Source organism: Mesocricetus auratus, unplaced genomic scaffold (genome assembly GCF_017639785.1).
Source record: "Mesocricetus auratus isolate SY011 unplaced genomic scaffold, BCM_Maur_2.0 Super-Scaffold_4256, whole genome shotgun sequence".
In the NCBI taxonomy this organism is placed as follows: domain Eukaryota; kingdom Metazoa; phylum Chordata; class Mammalia; order Rodentia; family Cricetidae; genus Mesocricetus; species Mesocricetus auratus.
In genome coordinates this window covers 105,682,203-105,703,516 of record NW_024429182.1, presented here as the reverse complement: position 1 = coordinate 105,703,516, position 21,314 = coordinate 105,682,203, and the positions used below count along the sequence as shown (strand labels likewise).

The 21,314-nt window shown below is 42.1% G+C and overlaps 1 protein-coding gene, 1 long non-coding RNA gene and 1 other non-coding gene across 4 annotated transcripts in view; 2 read left to right on the top strand and 1 right to left on the bottom strand.

Annotated features, from left to right (window-relative positions):
• The window catches only part of Ankrd42 (ankyrin repeat domain 42), a 50,552-nt gene extending 35,217 nt beyond the window's left edge, over window positions 1-15,335 (bottom strand). For both annotated transcript variants that reach the window (XM_040728484.1, XM_040728490.1), the window contains exons 1-3: window positions 14,375-15,335; window positions 8,506-8,672; window positions 3,209-3,316 (exon numbers count right to left, since the gene is read on the bottom strand). In XM_040728484.1, coding sequence (XP_040584418.1) covers window positions 3,209-3,316; window positions 8,506-8,672; window positions 14,375-14,432 — 333 coding nt within the window. In that variant the 5' untranslated portion in view covers window positions 14,433-15,335. The remainder of the gene's footprint in view (window positions 1-3,208; window positions 3,317-8,505; window positions 8,673-14,374) is intronic.
• Window positions 4,881-5,018, top strand: LOC121135693. The gene has a single exon (XR_005872790.1). It is a non-coding gene; the product is annotated as a U4 spliceosomal RNA (small nuclear RNA).
• Window positions 15,336-15,406: 71 nt separating the features above from the next.
• Window positions 15,407-17,404, top strand: LOC121132975. The gene is made up of 2 exons (XR_005869687.1): window positions 15,407-15,478; window positions 15,678-17,404. It is a non-coding gene; the product is annotated as an uncharacterized LOC121132975 (long non-coding RNA).
• Window positions 17,405-21,314: the final 3,910 nt, after the last annotated feature.

The following is a 21,314-nucleotide window of genomic DNA, read 5'->3' as shown; positions in this document are numbered from 1 at the left end:
AGAGAGAGAAAAGACCCAGAATAACAATGTTAAAAGAGAAGAGCAAAGTTGAAGGACTGACCCAACTTCAAGACTCATTTCAGAAATCAAGACAAACTGGTATTGGCCAAAGAACTAACAGATATTGCAATGAAACTGAAGAAAGGAGAAAAGATAGTAAGTATAATGAACAAAAGATTGTGTTTTCAACATACAGGTATCAAAATAATTGAGTATTCACATGTAAAAATACTGAACTAAGCACAAACCTTACAAACATTGAAAAAAAAATAACTTGGCAAAGTATGCTGGCACATACCTTTAATCCCAGCACTTCGGAGGCAGAAGCAGGAGGATCTCTGTGAGTTTGATACAAGCCTGGTCTACATAGTGAGTTCCATGACAGCTAGGGCTATGTAGAGAGACTGTGTTTCAAAAAAAAAAAAAAAAAGGAAGGAAGGAAAGGAAGGAAGGAAGGGACTAACGTAAAATGGATCACACATAGAAAATACAAAACTATAATACCCCTACAGGAAAAACCTAGGGCTGGGCTACAGTTCTTTAGATGCAATACCTAATGTACAATCCATGAAAGAAAGACCTGAAAAATTAGGCTTTCATTGAAATTAAACACCCTGACCCTAAAAAGACACTGGAAATAGAATAAAAAAGACAGTTCGCACAAAGAGAATATATTCAATAAAGGACTATTACTCAAAACACAAAACAAATTCTCTTTTTTTAAGATTTTATTTGTTTATTTATTATGTATAGAGCACTCCATGTATGCCTGCAGGCCAGAAGAGGGCACCAGATCTCATTACAGATTGTTGTGAGCCACCATGTGGTTGCTGGGACTTGAACTCAGGACCTCCAGAAGAGCAGCCAGTGTTCTTAACCTCTGAGCCATGTTTCCAACCCACAAAACAAATTCTTAAACAATAAGAAAAAATTCAATTTTAACATTGGTCAGAGCTGTAGATGTAACTCAGTGGTAAACTTCTTAACTTACAGCAGGTCCTGAGATCAGTCTTCTATACTACCAAAAAATTACCAAATGATGATAACCATATGAAAAGCTTCTCTACATCAAAGGCCACCAGAGAAGTACAAATTTAAACAACAATAAAATGTCCCTATCTATTTATTAGAATTGCCACAGTCCAGAACACTGACAGCACAAAAGCTGGCAAGGATGAGAGGCCAAGGCTGAGTATTTTGGAAGATGGTAGGGCAGTGTCTCTTATGAAGCTAAGCATAACCTCACCATAATCCAACAATCATACACTCCTTGTATTTATGTAAATACCTAATAAAACTGGAAACTTATGAAAATCTAAAAGTGAATATTTATAAGCTTTACTCATATCGCCACGATTGGAAAAAAATGAAAATACCCTTGAGTGGGTAAACACTAACAAATATTCAGACAATGAAATACTGAGCACTAAAAGAAATTAGTGATCCCAAATGCTGGGACTCATACGGGCTCAAAGAAATCAAGTAGCCTTAAGGGTCTGACCTAGGTCCTCTGCATATAGATTATGGCTGAGTAGCTCAGTGTTCTTGTGGGGTTCCTAACAGTGGGAGCAGGGGCTGTCTCTGACTCTTTTGCCTAATTATGGGACCCTTTTCCTCCTACTGGGTTACCTTGTCCAGCCTTGATTTGATGGAATGTGCCTGGTCTTACTGTAGCTTGTTATGCCATGTTTGGTTGATGTCCCTGGGAGGCCAGCTCTTGTCTGAGGGGAGATGGAGGGTGGATCTAGGGAAAGGGAGGGGAGTGGGGGAATACAGTCAGGATGTAATATATATATGTATTCCTAGAACTTGGGAGGCTGAGGCAGAAGACTCATAAATTCAAGCCCGGCCTATCTTACACATCAAGATATTATCATTAAAATAAACAAATAAGCCAAGCACTGTGTGGATGCAGATCTGTTTGAATGCAGTCTGTAGAATACCAAGAGTGAACCCCAATGTAAACTATGGGTACAGGTGATTATGCTGTGCCACTGGAAAGTCACTGGCTGGGAAATCAATCTAACAATTCGAAATCTGTATACCTTCTGCTCAATTTTCCTGAACGTACAACAGCTCCAAAAATTAAAAGCTATGGGACTGGAAAGAAGGCTCAGCAGTTAAGAGCACTGACTGCTCTTCCAGAGGACCTGGGTTCAAGTCCCAGCACCCATATGTTAGTTCATAACTGCCTGTAACTCCAGTTCCAGGAGACCCGACACTGATAGCAAAACACCAATGCACATAAGACAAAATAGTTTTTTAAATTTTTTTAAAATTAAAATCTATTTTTACAAATGAACTTTTAGTACCTTTTTCTTTTTTGGCACTGAGGATTGGGTCCAGAGCCTTGACCATACTACCCCTGAATGTTGTCATGGGGCTACAACCCCAACTCCCTGCTAGTCAATATTTCTTAATTATTTCTTTCTCACTCAGCATTTCCTTTTTTAGTTAGTCTTCATTTACCAGTACCTTAGCAAAGGATTACTCAGTCTTAATTCCTACCAAGGGCTTTAAAAAGAATAATCATCATGACCTTGTCCAATCTAACCAGCCAATAACAGTCATAAATGACATAGTGAGTACTTACTGTGTTTTAAGGATCATAATAACAATAATAATAAAACTTATCTACCTAGAGAATCAGGACGTTCTTAGGGACAGCTAATCAACTACACAAGACTTTGATGAGGAGCGAGCATGCAGCATAGAACCAATGTACGCCGCATAAAAACCCTAAGAAGGAAGAGACTAGTGTGGGGCAGAGAAGGGTGCAAGGAATGGCTTGAGCTAATGCTTGTTGGAAGATACACATCAGGTAAAGCTCCACTTGACCCAATTTCCCCAGAAGTTACTAATGTATTTTCTCTTTCCTCTTACTGCCTACCTGCTCAAGTTAACACCCATCACTTTAAGAACTAAGATTTGAACAGACTTACATTGGCACAATACAATCATCTGTACCATAGGAGCAAACTACAAAGACGACACTCTGGGCATGACTGTGACATCACTGAAGAAAACCCAACTCCTTCGGAGACTATAAAATCTCTAGTCACATGTCATTTATGTGGCTAGCTGGTATCAGTCATTCCTTCTTTACAGCTTGTGTTGCACCAAATAAATGGCAGAATTCCAACAGAGCTGTGATAAAGTAACTGAACTCACTGAACTGAAAAGAAAAAACAATCATCAAAAGCATTACCTGCATACAGGCATCTTGACCCCGAATTGCAGCTATGTGAGCCGCTGTCCATCCTCTTGTAGTTCCCTGTGTGGTATCAGCGCCATGCCAGAGTAGCCAGTGAAGACACTAGGAGAATAATAACATTAATGGGTGGTATATTAGACATATTCTGTATTTCTATAACTTTTAAATTTAGTCTGTTATCATGAGATGCCTACGGTAACATGAAAAAAAATAGATAAGAGTAATCCCGTGTAAGAAAATCAAAGGCACAAACACAGTGGCATAGCAATAAACATTTGGCTTCAAAGGAGGTCAAGACTGGGCTGGTGAAACCCACAGAAACAGCTGGCCTGAACAAGGGGGAGCTTTTGAACCCCATACTGATGGCTGAGAGGCCAGCATGGAACTGCTCCAGACCCCCTGAATGTAGGTGTCAGTGAGGGAGGCCTAGGCAATCTATGGGGCCTTGGGAAGTAGATCAGTATTTATCCCTGGCATACAAATGGACTTTGGGAGCCCATCCTACAAAGAAGGATGCTCTCTCAGCCTGAACTCTTGGGGGAGAGCCTAGGCCCTGCCCTGAATGAAATGACAGACTCTGGAGATCCCCCATGGAGGGCCTCACCCTCCCTGGGGAATGAATTGGGGATTGCATGGGAAGCTGGAGGGGTGGGGGAGGAGGGGAAGGAGAGGGAGCTGGGATTAACATGTGAAGCAAGCTTGTTTCTAATTTAAATTTAAAAAGAAAACAAAAACAAAAAACATTTGGCTTCACTGTCCAGTAAGAAAAAGAAATAGAAACTATAGCAAAATGGAAGCAACATTCCTTGTCTATCAGGTACACTTGATACTAGATTATAGGCATTTCTTGCTGTGAGTGAAATAAATGCTAGTTCAATAAATATACCACTTGGCTAATATTGTGCATGACAAACAAAACCAATCCATGAGCTAGTTTCATCAAGAGATGACAATTTGCAATAACTATTACTTTTTTGTTTTTCTTTTCTAGAGCTAGAAAGATGTAGCTTCTCACTGTAATTTTAATTTGCATTTCTCTAATGGCTAATGATGTTGAACCTCTCACTAGGCTCAACTGCTGTTCTTTCAGAGGACCTAAGTTCAGTTCTCAGTACCCATGCCAGGTGGCTCACAACTGCCTAGAACTCTAGCTCCAGCTCCCGGAGATCTGACATCCTCGGCTGGTCTCCTCAGGCACATGTGCACATGTGCACATTATCACACACATGCATACATACACATAAATAGAAACATATTTTGAAGGAAACAAAGAAAATCTCAGTAAAGAAAGAGCTTCTGTTTTTAGCTGGGGACTTTAGCCTTCCCCATCCCTAGCTTCGTAGTACAGATCTACTTGGTTATATAGCTCCATTTTCCTACCAGAGGGACATTTTATTTGGAGGTGAACAAGATGAACACTAGGTTCAGGCATATTGTAGACAAAAATTCCAACCTCAGTGACCAACAATTTGGGAAATCCAACATCAGAAAGTCTGAAGCAATAACTTTAACCCTTAAATCCCAGCACTCAGGAAGCAAAGGTAGGTAGATATCTGAGTCTGAGGCCAACTTGGTCTACATAGGAAGTTCTAGGCAAGCCAGGGCTACACGGAGAAACCCTGACTAAAACATAATTAAATAAAATATTTTTAAAAAGCTTTAAAGATACTTTGCACAGTGGCAGTATCATAGCCAATGAGGTTATCCGAGGAAAGATTATTGCTAATTGAAAACTTTTCCCAATACCCTGCCATGATGATTTGAAATAGTCTGCACTGGCAATTTTTGATAGTCTCTATGGAGACTGAAAAAAATGATTACATGAAAGTAATTGCTGAAGCTGAATGGGTATTGAAGGGACACTAGCCAGCCAGAGCATGGCAAACATGACTCTGGCAGGCCTTGCACTTCTCCCCCATCCCCTCTCTGCCTTGCTAAAAACTGTTAGATTACATTCCTAAAGCTAGCAACCAAGGTCTGTCTATTCCCTTAGTTGGCTGACCACTTCTTCCTGAGGCTGACTACCAAGATCCAGCTATCAAAGTATTAAAGTCCAGAAATCAAAACCCCTTTGACTGCCCTAACATGCCCAATCAAAATTAAACACCTCATCCTAACACACGATTGCCCCTTTAACTTTACAAACTGTCATTTGTCTATGGGTCACATCTGTTTCCTCTATTCAGAGGCAGGCCTTTGTCCCTAGGGACAAATATCTCTCCCTGCTCTCCCCTGTTCCCTTCCCCTTGTCCCTCATGCTCTATCTCCTGTCTTTGTCTCTTATTCCCTACCCTCTGTCCCTCTGGGGCAAATAAATATTTGTGCTGAGATCTTGATCTCAGGGTATCTTGAGCTGATACAAGTCCCTTCAGGGACCAGGAAAGAGACTAATAATGCAGTGTATCCTATTTGAATATGGCAGAATAGATTTTTTTTGCTTCTTTCTAAAATCAGCCAAAAAAAACCCCAAAAAACAGGAAGGAAAGAAGGAGGAGGGAGGAGAGGGAGGGAAGGAGGGAGGGAGGGGAGGGAGGGGAGGGGAGGGAGGGAGGCAGAAGGAAAGAAAATCAAATTCCAATTTTGATGAACTATCTAGAACTCAAACATTAAACAAATGAAAACTCTGCCATAATGCAGATCAATCAAGATGCAGAAGGGAACAACAGAGACCACCACCCACCTACAGTTACAAGCTCACAGAGAATAATCAAGGTACATTTCTCTCTTGTGAGAGGGATCCACTGACACACCAAAGTGAAAATTCCTGGTAACTGAGGCCCACACTGACTCAGGGAGGTTATGTGATTCAGATGTGTTTACATGAAGCAGAGTAATCTAAAACAAAGAACAAATCATACCAACAGTTATGTTCACAGAAAAGAGTATATATGTGTTCTATAAAAAAGTGTATATGCATTAGAGATAGATAAGACAGTTTTGTGACTAGACCTACTATAGCCTATAGACAGTGAAAGATAATAGCTAATGTAAGCATACAACCTTGAAACATGAGAAATTCCAGTTGCCCGTGTATATATTCCAAGAATAAGATCTGTATAAAATATTCACTAAGTGCCTGGCGTTGGTGGTGCACGCCTTTAATCCCAGTACTCAGGAGGCAGAGGCAGGTGGATCTCTGTGAGTTCGAGACTAGCCTGGTCTTCAGAGTCAGTTCCAGGACGGGCTCCAAAGCCACAGAGAAACCCTGTCTCGGAAAAAAAAAATCACTAAGCATTTTTGTACAAGCTAAAAATTGAAACCAACTAAGAATCATGGAAAATTAGTAAATTCCATTATTCTAAGAATAAACCATTACCATAATACTGAAACAAATGAAGTAGAGTATATATATGAAACCATATGACTTAAACTCAAAAGCAAATTGTTAGAACAAAATGAAGGATGATAGACATAGAATGTGCTATCTGTATAGCACTCAAAAGAATTACATAATGATATACAAGAACTGCTTAAAACATTAATGAGTCTAATAAATACCAAACCTGCATATTTAACTTTCTGGAGAGGAACATTCTCTCTCCTAAGAAGTGTTCTTTGGTGTGGTAGAATATATTTTAAGGTGTATGACTTTTGTTTATGCTGCATTTGTTTAACTGTGTAGCTGAGTTACTGTGCCTATCTAAAAAACCTGGTGGTCCTAATAAAGAGTTAAATGGCCAATAGAGAGGCAGGAGCAAGGATAGGATAGGCTGGCAGGCAGAGAGAATAAATAGAAGGAGAAACGAGGGAGGAGGAAAAGCAAGAGAAAATGGAGAGGACATCAGGGGTCAGCCACCCAGCTACACAGCAAGACACGGAATAAGAAGGAAAGAAAGGTATACAGGAATAGAAAAGGAAAAGCCCAGAAGCAAAAGATAGATGAGTTAACTTACGTTGAGAAAAGCTTGCAAGAAACAAGCCAAGCTAAGGCCAGGCATTTATAAGTAATGATAAGACTCCGTGTGATTTATTTGGGAACTGGGTGGTGGGCCCCCCAAAAGCCAAAAGAGTAAAAAGAGAAAAAAAATGCATAACACTTTGGGACTTTAAATTTTATGCAAAACTTGAGCATGGGTTCACTGTCATCTACTTAAAGTACTCAGCCTCTAGCCAGCATTAACCATTAGATATCTGAGTGAATGAAGCTTCAGGAGAGTCCAGCCTCAGCATATTGATGATAGTCAATGCAATAGGGAATACAATATATTTATTTACCAGAGAGAGAGAATCACACAAGCTGGGAATCAGAAGCGTGGCCAGCTTCCAAAAGAGGAGGTCCTTTTTCCTTTAACTTCCTTTTATCTCTACCTGTGCTAATTTACTTGTCCCCGCCCTCATGAGCAGATAACTTTGTGGGGTTCACTCCTACAGTTCCCCTTTTAGTTTAAATAGAAGATTTAAATTTGATACAAACTCAAACATATACAACATATATACATAAAGGGTGATAAGTAAGTTATAATCTACTTATATCCTAAGCTAAACATATCCATTCCACCTAAATCCTAAACTTATCTGAAAGGGATGCCCAAGTCTGAACACCTCCTTCCAATCCCAACCCTAAAATAAGTGAAAACTAACACTAACAGGTGTAAACTTAGATGAGTTAAATACTTAAGTCAAAGATAGCCAGTAAGAAACAAGCAAACGGCCAACAGCTTCATAATTAATACAGCATCTTGTGTGTTATTTGGGGACTACAACGTGGCAGAGCCCAGGTGACTGGTGGGGAAAAACCAAAGCAGCTGGCAAGGAACAGGCTTCTCCCAACATCAGCACAATAGTTCAGTACTTGAGATTGAACATAGGGTCTCAGGTACACAGGACAGGTACTCTACCATTGAGCTATATCCCCAGTTGTAGTCTTCAAGTCTTCTAACTAAAACTCCAGTTATTGTGGAGCAAAGACAAGCTGTCACTACAATTCAACTTCTTAGTTCACTCATGAGCATTAAAAATGGGATAATTTGCCGGGCGTTGGTGGCACACACCTTTAATCCCAGCACTCGGGACGCAGAGGCAGGCGGATCTCTGTGAGTTCGAGACCAGCCTGGTCTATAAGAGCTAGTTCCAGGACAGCCTCCAAAGCCACAGAGAAACCCTGTCTCGAAAAACCAAAAAAAAAAAGGGATAATTTGTTAGGAAGCCTTACTAAAGAGCACCCAGATAACAGACTGAACTGAAACGAAGATTATTTCAGAGAGTCAAGCATGAGGTGTCATCCCTGTACTACATTTATAAAACTATCATTGTCAATTCATTTTAGTTTAACAGTAGTTATAGACTCTTACCTCCAAACTTCCAGAATGTGCTGCCCAGTGTAAAGGAGTAAACTGATGGAGAACATCAGCTTCATTAAGACTGGCTCCACGGTCCACTATGTCTGAAAGCTGCTTGACATCTCCAGCCCGTACCGCATCATGTATGCTACCAAAATGCACCTTCTTCCTGGAACCTACTGAAAAATAAAATTTCTTCAAATATATTACAGAACTGCGAAAACTACAGCAATGAACCAAGAGAAAGCACATCATTTTAGCTTTCTTAATAATTTACTACAAAATTTAGACTACTCTAAAACAATACAAAAAAAATCACACAAACAGCCATGTTCACAGAAAAAAAAAGTTTATGGGTATGTGTTTTAGAAATAGATAAAACAGTTTTGTAACTAGGGAAAGATAATAGCTACAAACATACAACCTTGAAACAAGAGAAAGCCCAGTTGCCCTGGTATACATCTCAAGAATAAGACCTATATGAAACATTCACTAAGCACTATTAATATGAACTAAAATTTAAAACCAACTAAGTATATCTTAATCATACTTTAGGTTCTAATTCTGAGATACATGCAGCATGACACTGACCCACTGTCCTTCCAACAAAGAAATTTAATTTATCAAAAATTAAATACAGCCATGGTGGTGCGTGCCTTTAATCCCAACATTTGGGAGACAGAGGCAGACAGAGCTCTATAACTTTGAGGCTAGCTAGGTCTATGTAATGAGTTCCAAATCCACCAAGGCTACATAGTAAGACCCTGTCAGGAAGGGAGGGAGGGAGGGAGAGAAGGGACGGAGGGAGGGAGGGAGGGAGGGAGGGAGGGAGGGAGGGAGGGAGGGAGGGAGGGAGGGAGGGAGGCAGGCAGGCAGGCAGGCAGGCAGGCAGGCAGGCAGGCAGGCAGGCAGGCAGGCAGGCAGGCTGGCTGGCTTAGTGACCTTGGGAACTTGCTGAAATCACACAGAAGGAAGGAATTAACTTTCTTGGTCCTAACAGACAACTAAAGTCTCAGAAAAACTGGCATCCTAAATCTAGAGAAGCAAGCATATACAGAGAAATATAATTGAGTTCAACATATAGATACTGCTGGAAGTCATAAACTACTAGAAACATTTGGATAATTCTGATGACTTGCCCAAGCTCAGTATCATAGTTAGGGTTCCTATTACTGTGATTAAATGCCATAAGAAAAACCAACTTGGGGAAGAAAGTATTTATTTCAGTTTACATGTCCTGATCACAATCCACCATGAAGGGAAGTCCCTCTTAGACAAAAAGAAGCCAAGCTGCAAAGAACTGGACCTGAACAGGGACACAACAGGACCAAAGACGAGTTGGAGAAGAGTGAGTATATGATCCTGGCTATGGGTACCAAGGAATGCAGCTAAGGTTGACAAACCTGGGTGGGTGAGCATATGTGGAGGAAATTCCATAAAGTTGTCCTTTCCTGTATGTGTATGTTAGTGTGCCTTTGTACTATGACAAGTTACATGGTTCTTGCAAAGATCGTGAGACATGCAGTTATGCAGTTATGCAGTTATGCAGTTATGGCTGAGCCATCAGGATTAAGAGTGTCTGTGGGAGAAATCATAGAATTGCAGTCTTTGTCTATGCTTCATGAGGAACATGAAGTTGCTCTAAAAAACGGTTAAAGGTTAGATGAAATTTTGCAGTCTCTGAGATTAGTACACAAGCACAAGGGTCAAGACTGCCAGCAAGCAGCAGCAGAGATTGCCTGGCCTCTGCTTTGCAGAACTTCTTTCTGTAAAGGAGCAATTGCAAAAAGACAGGGAGATGCAGCTAGCATCCTCCATGTTAGTCTCTATTTGGTAAGGAGGATGCAATAGAGGTGTTGACTTGCCACTTAAGATTTGGGAGCCAGAAGGAAAAGAGAGTACAATTAGATATGTGCTCAAAAACCGTTCTTGGGCTCCATGAACTTGGAGATTCCAAGAATGAGGAAAAGATGCCCTCAAGTCCAATGTCTAATAGAATAAAAGGGAAAATCTATAGTCCAGTATGAAGATAGAGGCATTAACAATGGTCCAGTGCAAGTGACTATGGTAACTAGGGAATATTCAGCACCTGAGCTGCAGGAATTGGGAAAGACTCTTTAAAAGGCAATAAAAGAGCCTGTCACAGCCTGAATTGTGAGACTGTGGGACATGGGAGTGAACTGGATCAGTCTGACGGCTGTGGAGGCAGAAAAATTGGGGACTACAACTCGCCTATACCTATAACTTTTATAAGGCAAAAGCTGTGTAACCTGAGACTGTGTGAGGGAAATGAACCCTTAACGGACTGGCTTATCAGAGCCATCAGGAACATCTGATTACCTCCATCTAAAGTCCCCACAAGTGCCTAGGAATTAAAAAAAAAACTAGCAGAGGGACAGGCACTATTGAGGAAACTAGGAATGAGAGGAGCTATGTATGGACTCAATTCACTGGGCCAGACAGAACTATGTTTATTTAATGGAACCCCATGGTGGACAGAATCTTTATGAAGGAGAGGCTTTGGCACCTGGTGATCTAGATCATCATATGGGAGGAGCGGAGAAGAGTAAACAGGCAAGGCCATATCTGAATCACCCAAAGGCAATTTGTGTCAAACCAGAGTTCCTAGGGGAAATACTGATACCAAGTCAACTTTCTATACTGGTGAGTCTTTGAAAGGCCTCAATGCAGTGGCTCTCAAGCTATGGGTCACAACCCCTTAAAAGATCTAAAGCCCCAAGCCGGGCGTTGGTGGCGCAGCCTTTAATCCCAGCACTCGGGAGGCAGAGGCAGGTGGATCTCTGTGAGTTCGAGGCCAGCCTGGTCTACAAAGTGAGTTCCAGGACAGCCTCCAAAGCCACAGAGAAACCCTGTCTCGGAAAAAAAAAAAAAAAAAAAAAAAAGATCTAAAGCCTCTTTCGCAGGGATCGCCTAAGGTCATCGGAAAACACAGATATTAACATTACATTTACAATAGTAGCAAAATCACACTTATGAAGTAGAAACAAAAGTAATTTTATGGTTGGGGGTCACCACAACATGAGGAACTGTATTAAAGAGGCACAGCATTATGAAGGTTGAAAACCACTGCCTTAAAGCCTGACTAGCAGTTCACCAAAAAGCTAAAAAAATAAATAAATAAAAGACAGGGAGGTTCAGATGATCCCACAGCACCTCAGGTCCATATGTAGAGTCAAGACTCTACTGGTTACCCATGAATGTTCAAATTACTTGGTAAATACTAGAGTCAGTTTACCTTAACTCATGGCAAACCCCAAAAATATAAGGGACAGTGAGCAACAGTAGATGGATATGGCAATAAGACAATACAGATATAAAAGTTACTAAGCAGGTTCTTGGGTGGGGAGTTATTCCTCCCAAGAGTATATGGCATGTATTTCTCCACTGCAAAAAAACATTCTGGGGATGGATACATTGGTGGGTATACCACTTTGGGGGAGTATTGCCTAAGAGTGTGAACAGCAAAGACAGTCATGTGTAGTCAGGCAAGATGGCAACATGGTAATTTGCCACTCGAGTAGGGTGGTGGAGTTCAAACACCCAGGGGGGCTGCCTAGGGGCCATAATAAAGTTACAAAAACCATTGCAGAGTTAGAAAGGGTAGAGAGTGAACCCTTTCAACAGCCCAAGTAGGCCTGTAAAAAAAAAAAAGCCAGTTTGCTCCTAGAGAATGACAGAATTATAGAGAGCTAAATGAGGTAGCTCTCCCTATAGATGCTGTTGTGCAAATAATGTTCACTGAACAACTAGTACAGTGATGGATTTTTTCCATTCTGTCTTGGACCTTGCTTAAGTTTGACTTATCTTCTTCGTGGTGAATTTCTGGGGTCACCTGACTCCTCCTGAAGACAGATGACAACAGACTTTCAGAGTGCTTCACCAGGGTTATCTTTGTTATGAGACAGAGGTTGCTTGTCCCGCCCATCACCTGGAAAGCTTTTTGTTATACAGACATAGCGCTAGCTCTGCATGTTTTACAAAAAGCCACTGGAGAGACAACCAGGTACAATGGTACTTTCACCTACCTAACCATCCCGCTGAGGCTGAGTTAATTAAAAGGAAAAATGGCTTGTTAAGACAATAGCTGCAGAGTTTAAAATCCAAAAGGTGTACCTACATGGGTAAAAAAGGATATTCCCAGAATTGATAAAATTATCAAATAAAACCCTCAGTGCCAGGGATGGGGTACCTCCTAGTGAGTTGTTGTCCAGGGAAGTCCCTGAGGCTCCACAAACAATAAAAGCTATTGCTACTACTATTGGTTGTATGCCAGAACTAGACCATAAGACCCTGTTGCTGGAGACACAGCATGTTCAAGCTTTAACTGTAGGACATACAGAAATTAAGCGTGGACTGAACTGAAAACTCCCACCATGATGCTGGCTTTTGTAGTGCCAGTGGAGGTAAGGCAGACTGCTGATAGACAACTGTTACCAACCTTCCTGCTTGGCTATGAATCCTGGATATTAAAGTACTGATACGCGAGGCAAGGTGTGCCTTCTTGTGCAAAAGTGGCTCAGCTATCATGGGTAAAACCAACAGCCGTCCAGGTGGATTTAAGGCCCACTCCACAAGAAGGAGTTCATGTCTGGTACCATAAGCCAGTTTAAAACCTGTAGCTTGGCAGGTCATGTCCAAAACACGAAACAACTTTTTGATATTTCTAGATGGATGTGACGTGCCTGTCAAACTGCCCTCTGAACATCTGTCTATACCCATAGATCGCTGTTATTGTCAGCCTCAACTCATAACCACGGTACAGCTCCTGCACAGGCAACTGTTACTGCCAAAATGGTGGCCTATTTCTTAATCACAGGTAGACACCTGTTAGCCACCCCTTCCAAGGTCCAATGATCATTGGGAAAGAGGGTATAGAAAGAATGTAAGAAGTGGAGGAAGGGGTGAAAAAACTGAAAGATTTCATCCTACAGGAAGCTCCTTAAGGAAGTAGGCACACAACTTAAAATAGCTTTTATTTTTTTATATAATTTTAGGAAGTCCCTAAAGCTGACCAGACTTACTGGGCTTCTCCCTGATAGAGTAAACTATAAAATCTTAGAGTCCCTCTCAGACCAAAGGAAGATGAGCTGCAAAGAAGAGTCTCAGACAATCTGAGCGTCGAAAAGACTCTACAAGGGAAAAAAACAGCAAAAACACTGAGACCAGCTGCCTGGAAGAGGTTCAGACGAGTGTCTATAGGAAAGGACACTCTCCAACCTGTTGAGCTGCCTGCAGGCTGTTCAGGGTGCTCCAGGTTTCCCAGCTTTTGGGAGCTGTCACCCGTGCTGAGGTGGGTCTTGGTGATGAAGCAAGTCCTTTCTGTTCCTGTACCTTCTCACCCATATTCCTGTAAGTAACCCCAATAAAACTCATTGGCTCACCAAGATGGAGTTGGGTGTTAATCCAGAACTTTGGTCTGTTGTGGGATCCCTATCTGGGGGGAATAAACATGTGTGTTGTGTATTCCCAGGAAAAGTTTTGCCACACGACACCCATCCTGACAAACAGGAGAAGGAAAAAGAAAAAGTCATAAAGGGAGCTCCAACAGAATGGCAATTAGAGATCTAGAGAGATCTGATTTGTCACTTCCACAGTATCAAATGTAGCAGAAAAGAACTCACAAAGATACATAATATTTAACAAATGATGTTTGACCGGTGCAAGGTGTCCGACAGACAAACCATGTAGATATAAAGGGGGAAAGCTCAAATAACGGAATAGAGGGAATCGGTGAAAACGTAGGGAAAAGGAGGCGTGACAACAGAGAACGAAAATGCCAGCAGGAGACCAGGCCGATGCCCCTGAAGTAGGAAAGTTTTGTGGCCAAGACAGGGGATGACGCCAAAAGTATGTGACTCACATGAATCTGCACTGTCCCTAGAGGACTTGGAGGGGCCTGGGTTGGCCTCACCAGGCATGGTACAGTCCTTCGTCCTCGGACTTGGACTCTGGGGAGGAGTGGAGCCCAGGCCCCTGCTGCTGCGTCGGTCTTCACTTGCTCCCACGCATGGGTCACTGCTGCTGCAGCAACTGGATTCCTCGGAGCTGGCGCAGGGCCCACAGTTCTCCCTTCTCTCCCAAGGGCCCCTGAAGCGGGAATCTTCCTCGTTTTCTCTCTCCCAGAAGCCACTGAGGCGACGGCTGGCGTCTTCACTGGTGCTCACCCTAGAGGAGTCACTGGCCTCATAGCCCCGGTCATCGCTTACTCCTCCCCAAGAACTACTGGGGCAGTGACGGCCATCGACACTGGCTCCTTCACAAGAACCGCTGAGGTCGTCACTGCCTTTGTCCCCCGAGTCGCTGGTTCGGGGCCCTCGGGCTTCAGGGACGCCCACCCAGACGTCTACGCTGGCAGCTGCCCTCGAGTCGCGGGAATTCGGACCCGCGTCACCCCTCACAGCCACCCAGGGGCTGCTCTGCCGATGGCCATCGCGTCCCCTGACTCTCTCCTGGGAGACACTGAGGTGCTGGCCGAGGTCTTCACCGACTCTTCTCGAGTCCCTGCGGGAAAAGCCGCCGTCCTCAGCTACTTTTCCCGAGGAGATCCTGGAGCGGCGGTCACCTTCTTGGAGGTTTTTTTCTCTGGGGTTGAGCCGACAGGATCCCTGCTCTTCCACCAGCCTCTCCCTGGACCCGGAGCCGAGGTAGCCCTGCGGGCCGCGGATCGCACATGCGCGGCGGACGGCGCGGAGGCCGCAGTCTTCGCTCTCCTGAACCCGCGGGTGGCTGTGGCGGCGGCCGCCGTCCCCGGGAGCGCTCTCCTCAGAGGGGTTTTCCAGCGTCTCAGTTCCTGCAGCCAGGACGGAGTGGCGGCGACGCCGTCGCCTTGGAAACAAGTACACTTCCGGTGTGTGGTCACTTCCGGATCCCTTATGCCTACGTCACTTCCTGCTTCCTTCCTTTCACCTTTTTCGAGGCTTCGCCCGAGGAAAGCCGCGGGACGCTAGGTACCGAGTGGTTTTCGGTGGGTTTTTTTGTTGTTGTTGTTTTATTCCGTTTTGCTTTCTCAGTCTCGCAAGAGCCTACCGAGACCTGCCTCTGGAACATCCTGCCGTGGCTCTCGCCCCCCAGTGGAAGTCTCAGGACCGCGGTTCGCGGCGCTGACCTGTGTGCCGCGCCTGAGGGGCCTTTTCGTCCTTGGCAAGCCTGGTATTCTATTTCAGGGCTGCTTTGAAAGAAAATCTGTTTCTACCCGGTGGCTTCGCAAGTAGAGCAAAATGCCTAACGAGGACGGTAGCGGGTGCAGTCCCTGTCGTTGCTGAGTGCGTGCCTGGGGTCGGGCTCGTCGATGTTCACTTGTTAGGTGTCACCCCCAGTTTACAGGTCGACACTCGGGATACAGTAGTTTGCTATAGCCAAGCCGCAGGTAAGTTCTCAGAACAGCAGTCGTTAGTCAGAAGACGACTCCGGTCCTGCTTTAAATGCAGCGTTTCTTTCGCTGTCGCATTCTTTTTTAACTGAACCAAACCCTTTCCAACAACGGTGCTTGCCCAACATGTATTCTTCCACTTCATTTCTACGAGTGTATGCACGTTTTGTGCTAGCCGCTGAGAGTATAAAAACTGGAAGCATCGTCCATATAGCTTGCAATTCTCAGTTCTTCCCCGCCCCCCCCCCCCCCGGAGCTGAGGACCAAACCCAGGGCCTTGGGCTTGCTAGTGCTCTACCGCTGAGCCAAATCCCCAACCCGTCAGTTCGATTTTTTTGTATGCTTATTACACATGCATTCACCTGCCAAGAGTAATGAGTTGGGGTCCTCTTAAACGAGCTTTTTCATTTCTCTGTGTCTGAATATGTTGTTTGCCCTCCACAAACTATTCTGCTCTCTCCATCCTCTCAATAGTTACGTTCTCTGAACACATTTGGAAAATATCTGACCATATACCTTCTCTCTTGAAGTAAATTGATTTTCTTTACCGTAGCTTTTTAAATACTAGTAACTGACATTTCTTGAGTTTATATGACCAGTCTAACATTGTATTCAGTGCTTTGTATTAGTTTTATTGTTGCTAAACCTTGACTGTTTTTTCATTCTTATTTTAAAAAGCATCAAATTGCTTGAGGATACACAGTAAGTAGTAAATACCTACATTAGTATTTCAGCCACATCCTTGATTTTTTTTTGTTTTGTTTTTTTGCACACTCCCCTCAACACCTGATTTCCTCAAACTTTTATTAGATTATGTCACACATCGTAATCACCTACTTAACATTTGGTTTTAACCCCTTCTTAAGGAGGTGAACCTTCTGGAAGGTAAGCATTCAGTCTTCCACATCTGGGTGTTCCTGGCATCTAGAATATTGACTTCAAGAGAAGAGCTGCTCAGCAGCCACTGTGTTGTTGAGCTGGGGTTGGTCTGGTTGTCTGGTGAGTGAACTGATAGGCTAACAAAGTTTTTTCACTGTTGGAAGGGGATTATGGGATTAGTCATTCCAGTCTAATTTTTCTCTTTTTCTTTTTAGAACTGGGGCAATTGAGACCTCTTGTGGGACAGGTATTTATTGAATTACATATGTGAAACCAGTGCCTATCACAACTGAACTGCAAATCATTTTAAACCTAATCTGTACTGTGTTTATTTCTTACAGATGAAGAAACAGGTCACATTTGATCAGGATGACATTAGTAGGACTTGGGGATTTGGAACCTACTATGGCTAACTCTAAACTAACATACTGCTTATAGCTACTACAAATAGCAAAGGCTCAATTTCTGGACTATGCTATATAGAATAGATAAGCCTACACAATGAACACAGCAAATCTGAAAGAGAAGAAGAGGAAACAGTGTTGGAAACAAGGGGAGCATGTTACAGATATAGAGGTTTTTAAAAAATCAAAAATGATTTTATACAACCCATACTAATAAATTTGGCAAATTGACTGATAATTTAGGAATATGCAGGTATCTAAAAGTTGGCTCAAGAACTATATAATCATAAAAGAATATCCCAAAGTATCTATCCTTGGCAAATATCACTAGGGGAAAAGTAGGACAGAATACTTTCCAAATACAAAGCTAATAACATAATCCTAATCCAAAAATTTAAATAGCAATTACCTATGAATCAGTGACTATGTAAAGTCTTCTAAATACCTTGCTCAAATAGATAACTATAGTCACTCTAAGAGTTTACAGTTAATGAGTAAGGAACATCCATAAGAGAATGGCTAGGTAAGTTTTACCACATTTATAAGATGGTGTAGAGAGACAAGATGATGATTCAGCCTGTGAAAAGTCCTTGTCGGATCCCTGAAACCACACATAATGGTGGAAGAGAAGTGATTGCTGCAAGTTGTTCTCTGACCTCTGCACACATGCTGTGGCACAACTGCACACATTCTCCACTGATATAAGCTACTCAAAATAGCTTTTTAAAAGGATGGAAAATATAAAAAAATAGTTGTAGACATGCAATCTACAGACATTAATGCATGTTATAATGCAGTGGAGAACAAAAGAGAAAATGCATGTAATCCTACTTCATTTCTTAAAAATTAGTTGTAAGAAAATTTTGTTTGGAAAGGACCTATACCAAATTGAGTGGTTCCATTATAGACCACAGAAAGGAGGCATGGAAATATAAAATATAAAAATAAGCAAATAAAAAGATGCACCATCCAGGCAATGGTGGCACACGCCTTTAATCCCAGCACTCGGGAGGCAGAGGCAGGAGGATCTCTGTGAGTTCAAGGCCAGCCTGGTCTACAGAGCGAGTTCCAGGACAGCCTCTAAAAACAATACAGAGAACCCCTGTCTCAAAAAACAAAATAACAACAACAACAACAAAAAAGATGCACTATTATATAAAGCAGAAGATAGTTTTAAAAGTAATGATCCACAATTAAGCTAAGGAAAAGAACATTGGTTTTGGCAAAGTCATTGATACAGCAGCTTTAATAAAACTGTCAAGATACAAAATCGGATTGCATAGCATTTCAAGGTAAGTTGACAGTAAAATCAGTTTCTTAATTGAAGCAAGGCAACTTCATACTGAAGTGGACATACCAACATTCCAGAGAATAGGAATTGTTTTCAGACAGTAAACTATAATTCTAGTTATTAATGGTTAGTTGTCCACACCTGTTTTGTTTTCAAGTGTTCTTTTTAGGGCTTTTTATTTATTTCTATGGGATTTTTGTCTGTGCATCATGGTGTGCCTGGTGCCCTCATAGGCCAAGGGAAACAATTGAAACCCTGGGGTCTGGAGCTGCCATGTTGATGCTGGGATTCAAACTGGAGTCCTCAAGAAGAGCAGCCAGGGTTCTTCAATGCTAAGCCATCTCTAGGTCTCACCTATTTTTCTAAAGTGAGATAAAACAAGTGAATCTTCTATAAATCAGCTCTAGCATTATTCCAGAGAGTAGCACCAGGTTAGGACAACTTGATTTTGACAACTATTTCAATTCCTTTGTCCTCTTGTGCTCATAAACATTTTAAAAATAAGATAGTTTCACTGTTTTGCCCAAACTCCCCGGGCTCAAGTGATTTTCTTGTCTCATTCTCCCAAATACCTAGGACCATGCATTGCAGCCTGTTTTGCCCATGTACTCCTCAAGACTCTCTCTACTGTTTGCTGAGTAACATTCTACCTAAAGGAACTGACCCTGTTTTGAATTAGAGAGCTCCCACCATACTAATTGAGGCCACCTTTTTCCCTCAATTTTACATCTGTGGGTGGAGGAGAGGAGTATGCATGCCGTGGTGCTCATATGGCAGTCAGAACAACTTGTGGGAGTCCTCCCATCACATGGTTCTTTGGTGTTAAACCCAGCTCATAAGACATGGCAATCAGCACCTTTACCTGTTGGTCATCTTGCTGGCCTACAAGTTGAAGCTGTTCTTGACAATAGCCTCCTAATTTTCTACTCTTTTCCCTGCCCATTTTCTCATTTTGTGGCTCAAACAGAGCCTTATACATAAGGAAATGTTCTACCAGTGCATAGCATCAGCTCCTATCTGATAATAGGGTTCATGTAGTCTAGACTGGCGTTTGAACTTTGGAACTTCCTGCCTCAGTCTTAGAAGGACAGGGATTACACCACACCTGGTCAGTTTATCTCTTTACAAGTGTACTTAGACTCCTGGGAATTTCCTGAATAATTTTTATTAGCCTTTTAAAATGTACTTTTTTCATTTAGCTCAATGCCAGCTACTCAATGAGAAGTTAAATAGAATGTAATTCTCTTTAAGCTATATATATCTTCCCAACAGAATTTAGTGTGACTGCTCTGTAATAAGTGTTAATAGGAACATTATGTGGTAAACTCAACCTGAAATCTCACTTTAGAAGATAAACTGTTTTTGGACGGACTCCGCCCACTTAGGCTCTCTTGCTCTCTCTCCAGCTCTTCTCTGCTCTCCTCTTTGTGCTCCTGTCTCCCTCCTCTTCTGTCCTCCCTCTGTCCCCGTGTCTCTACCTCTTTTCTCTTTCCTTTCCCTCCCTCCCTCTCTAATAAAACTTCTCACTAAAAAAAAAAAAAAAAGATAAACTATTTTTATGTGGTTTCACAAATTTCAACTTTTTAAGGATTTTATGTGTGCCTTCATGTATGTGTGTGTACCACATACCTGCCTGGTGCCAACCCACAGAGATCAGAACCACATCCCCAGGAACTGAAGTTGTGATCCACTCATTGGGGGTAGTTTTTTTTTTTTTTAAGATTTATTTATTATGTAGACAGTGTTCTGCCTGCATATCATAAGAGGATGCCAGACCTCATTATAGATGGTTGTGAGCCACCATGTGGTTGCTGGGAATTGAACTCGGGACCTCTGGAAGAGCCATCTCTCCAACCCCCTTAACTGCTAAACCATCTATAACCTCCAAAACTTAAACTTTTAATTCAGAAGATGTTCTGCCTTCTGAAGCTTTTATTTTGGTACTTGACAGTGTAGTTGATAATTTCTGTCTCCAGAGCCGTGGGTAGACATTTTCCATCTTTGGTTGCTAAGTCTAATTCTGGTGATTTCTAGAATGGTTAGCTGTTTATAAAGAGTAAACTTGAAGGTTCTTATTAGGTGGCCTTGAATAGGACTCACTTTGTCACATTTGGCCTCTTAAAAGGAACAAGTGAGAGTTAATGAACTCAGTTCAAAATGGGAATACCATTAGTCATCCCAGAAAAAAAAAGTCAGCAGTAGTGTGTTAACTTTCTTTGTCTTAAACCCATCTGTCCACTGAGTTTAGTTTCAGTAGCAGTTCAAGTGTCTTACAACCTCCTGTCCATGCTACCAGTTGCACTAGCCTAGGCTCCCATATTAGCTATTACATCTACATACTAGTTGTTTTGTTTTTCAAACAGTGTCTCATTGGGTGGCCTTACTAGCCTTGAAATTGTTTTGTAGACCAGGCTGACCTTGCATTCATAGAGATCCTCCAGGCTTCTCCAAGTACTTGAATTAAGGATATATATGATGTCTGGCTCATGAACTGTTAATCTTACCATATTTTTGTAATTTAACTGGCCAACGTTTTTTTCCCATTTTGGTAATTCTACCTTTCACCTTCCTACCTACGGACCTTTTCTTGGCCTACCAAGTATTTGGTAGTAGCTATCAGTGGTCTTATCCAGTGATCTTACAAAAAGAAAATGTTCTGCAGGAAATATGGCCTACATTATTGGATAGTACAATTCTTTCATAGCAGTGTTTGTGTAGAGCGTCAGTTGGGCTATCCTATAATGCACTCATTTTGTTGCTAACTGGAGACTAATAAGGTTATTGTGCCTTTTTTGTCTTTAGATGTATATGGGTGTTTTGTCTGCTTGCATTAAAATGCACCATGTGTGCTTTTTAA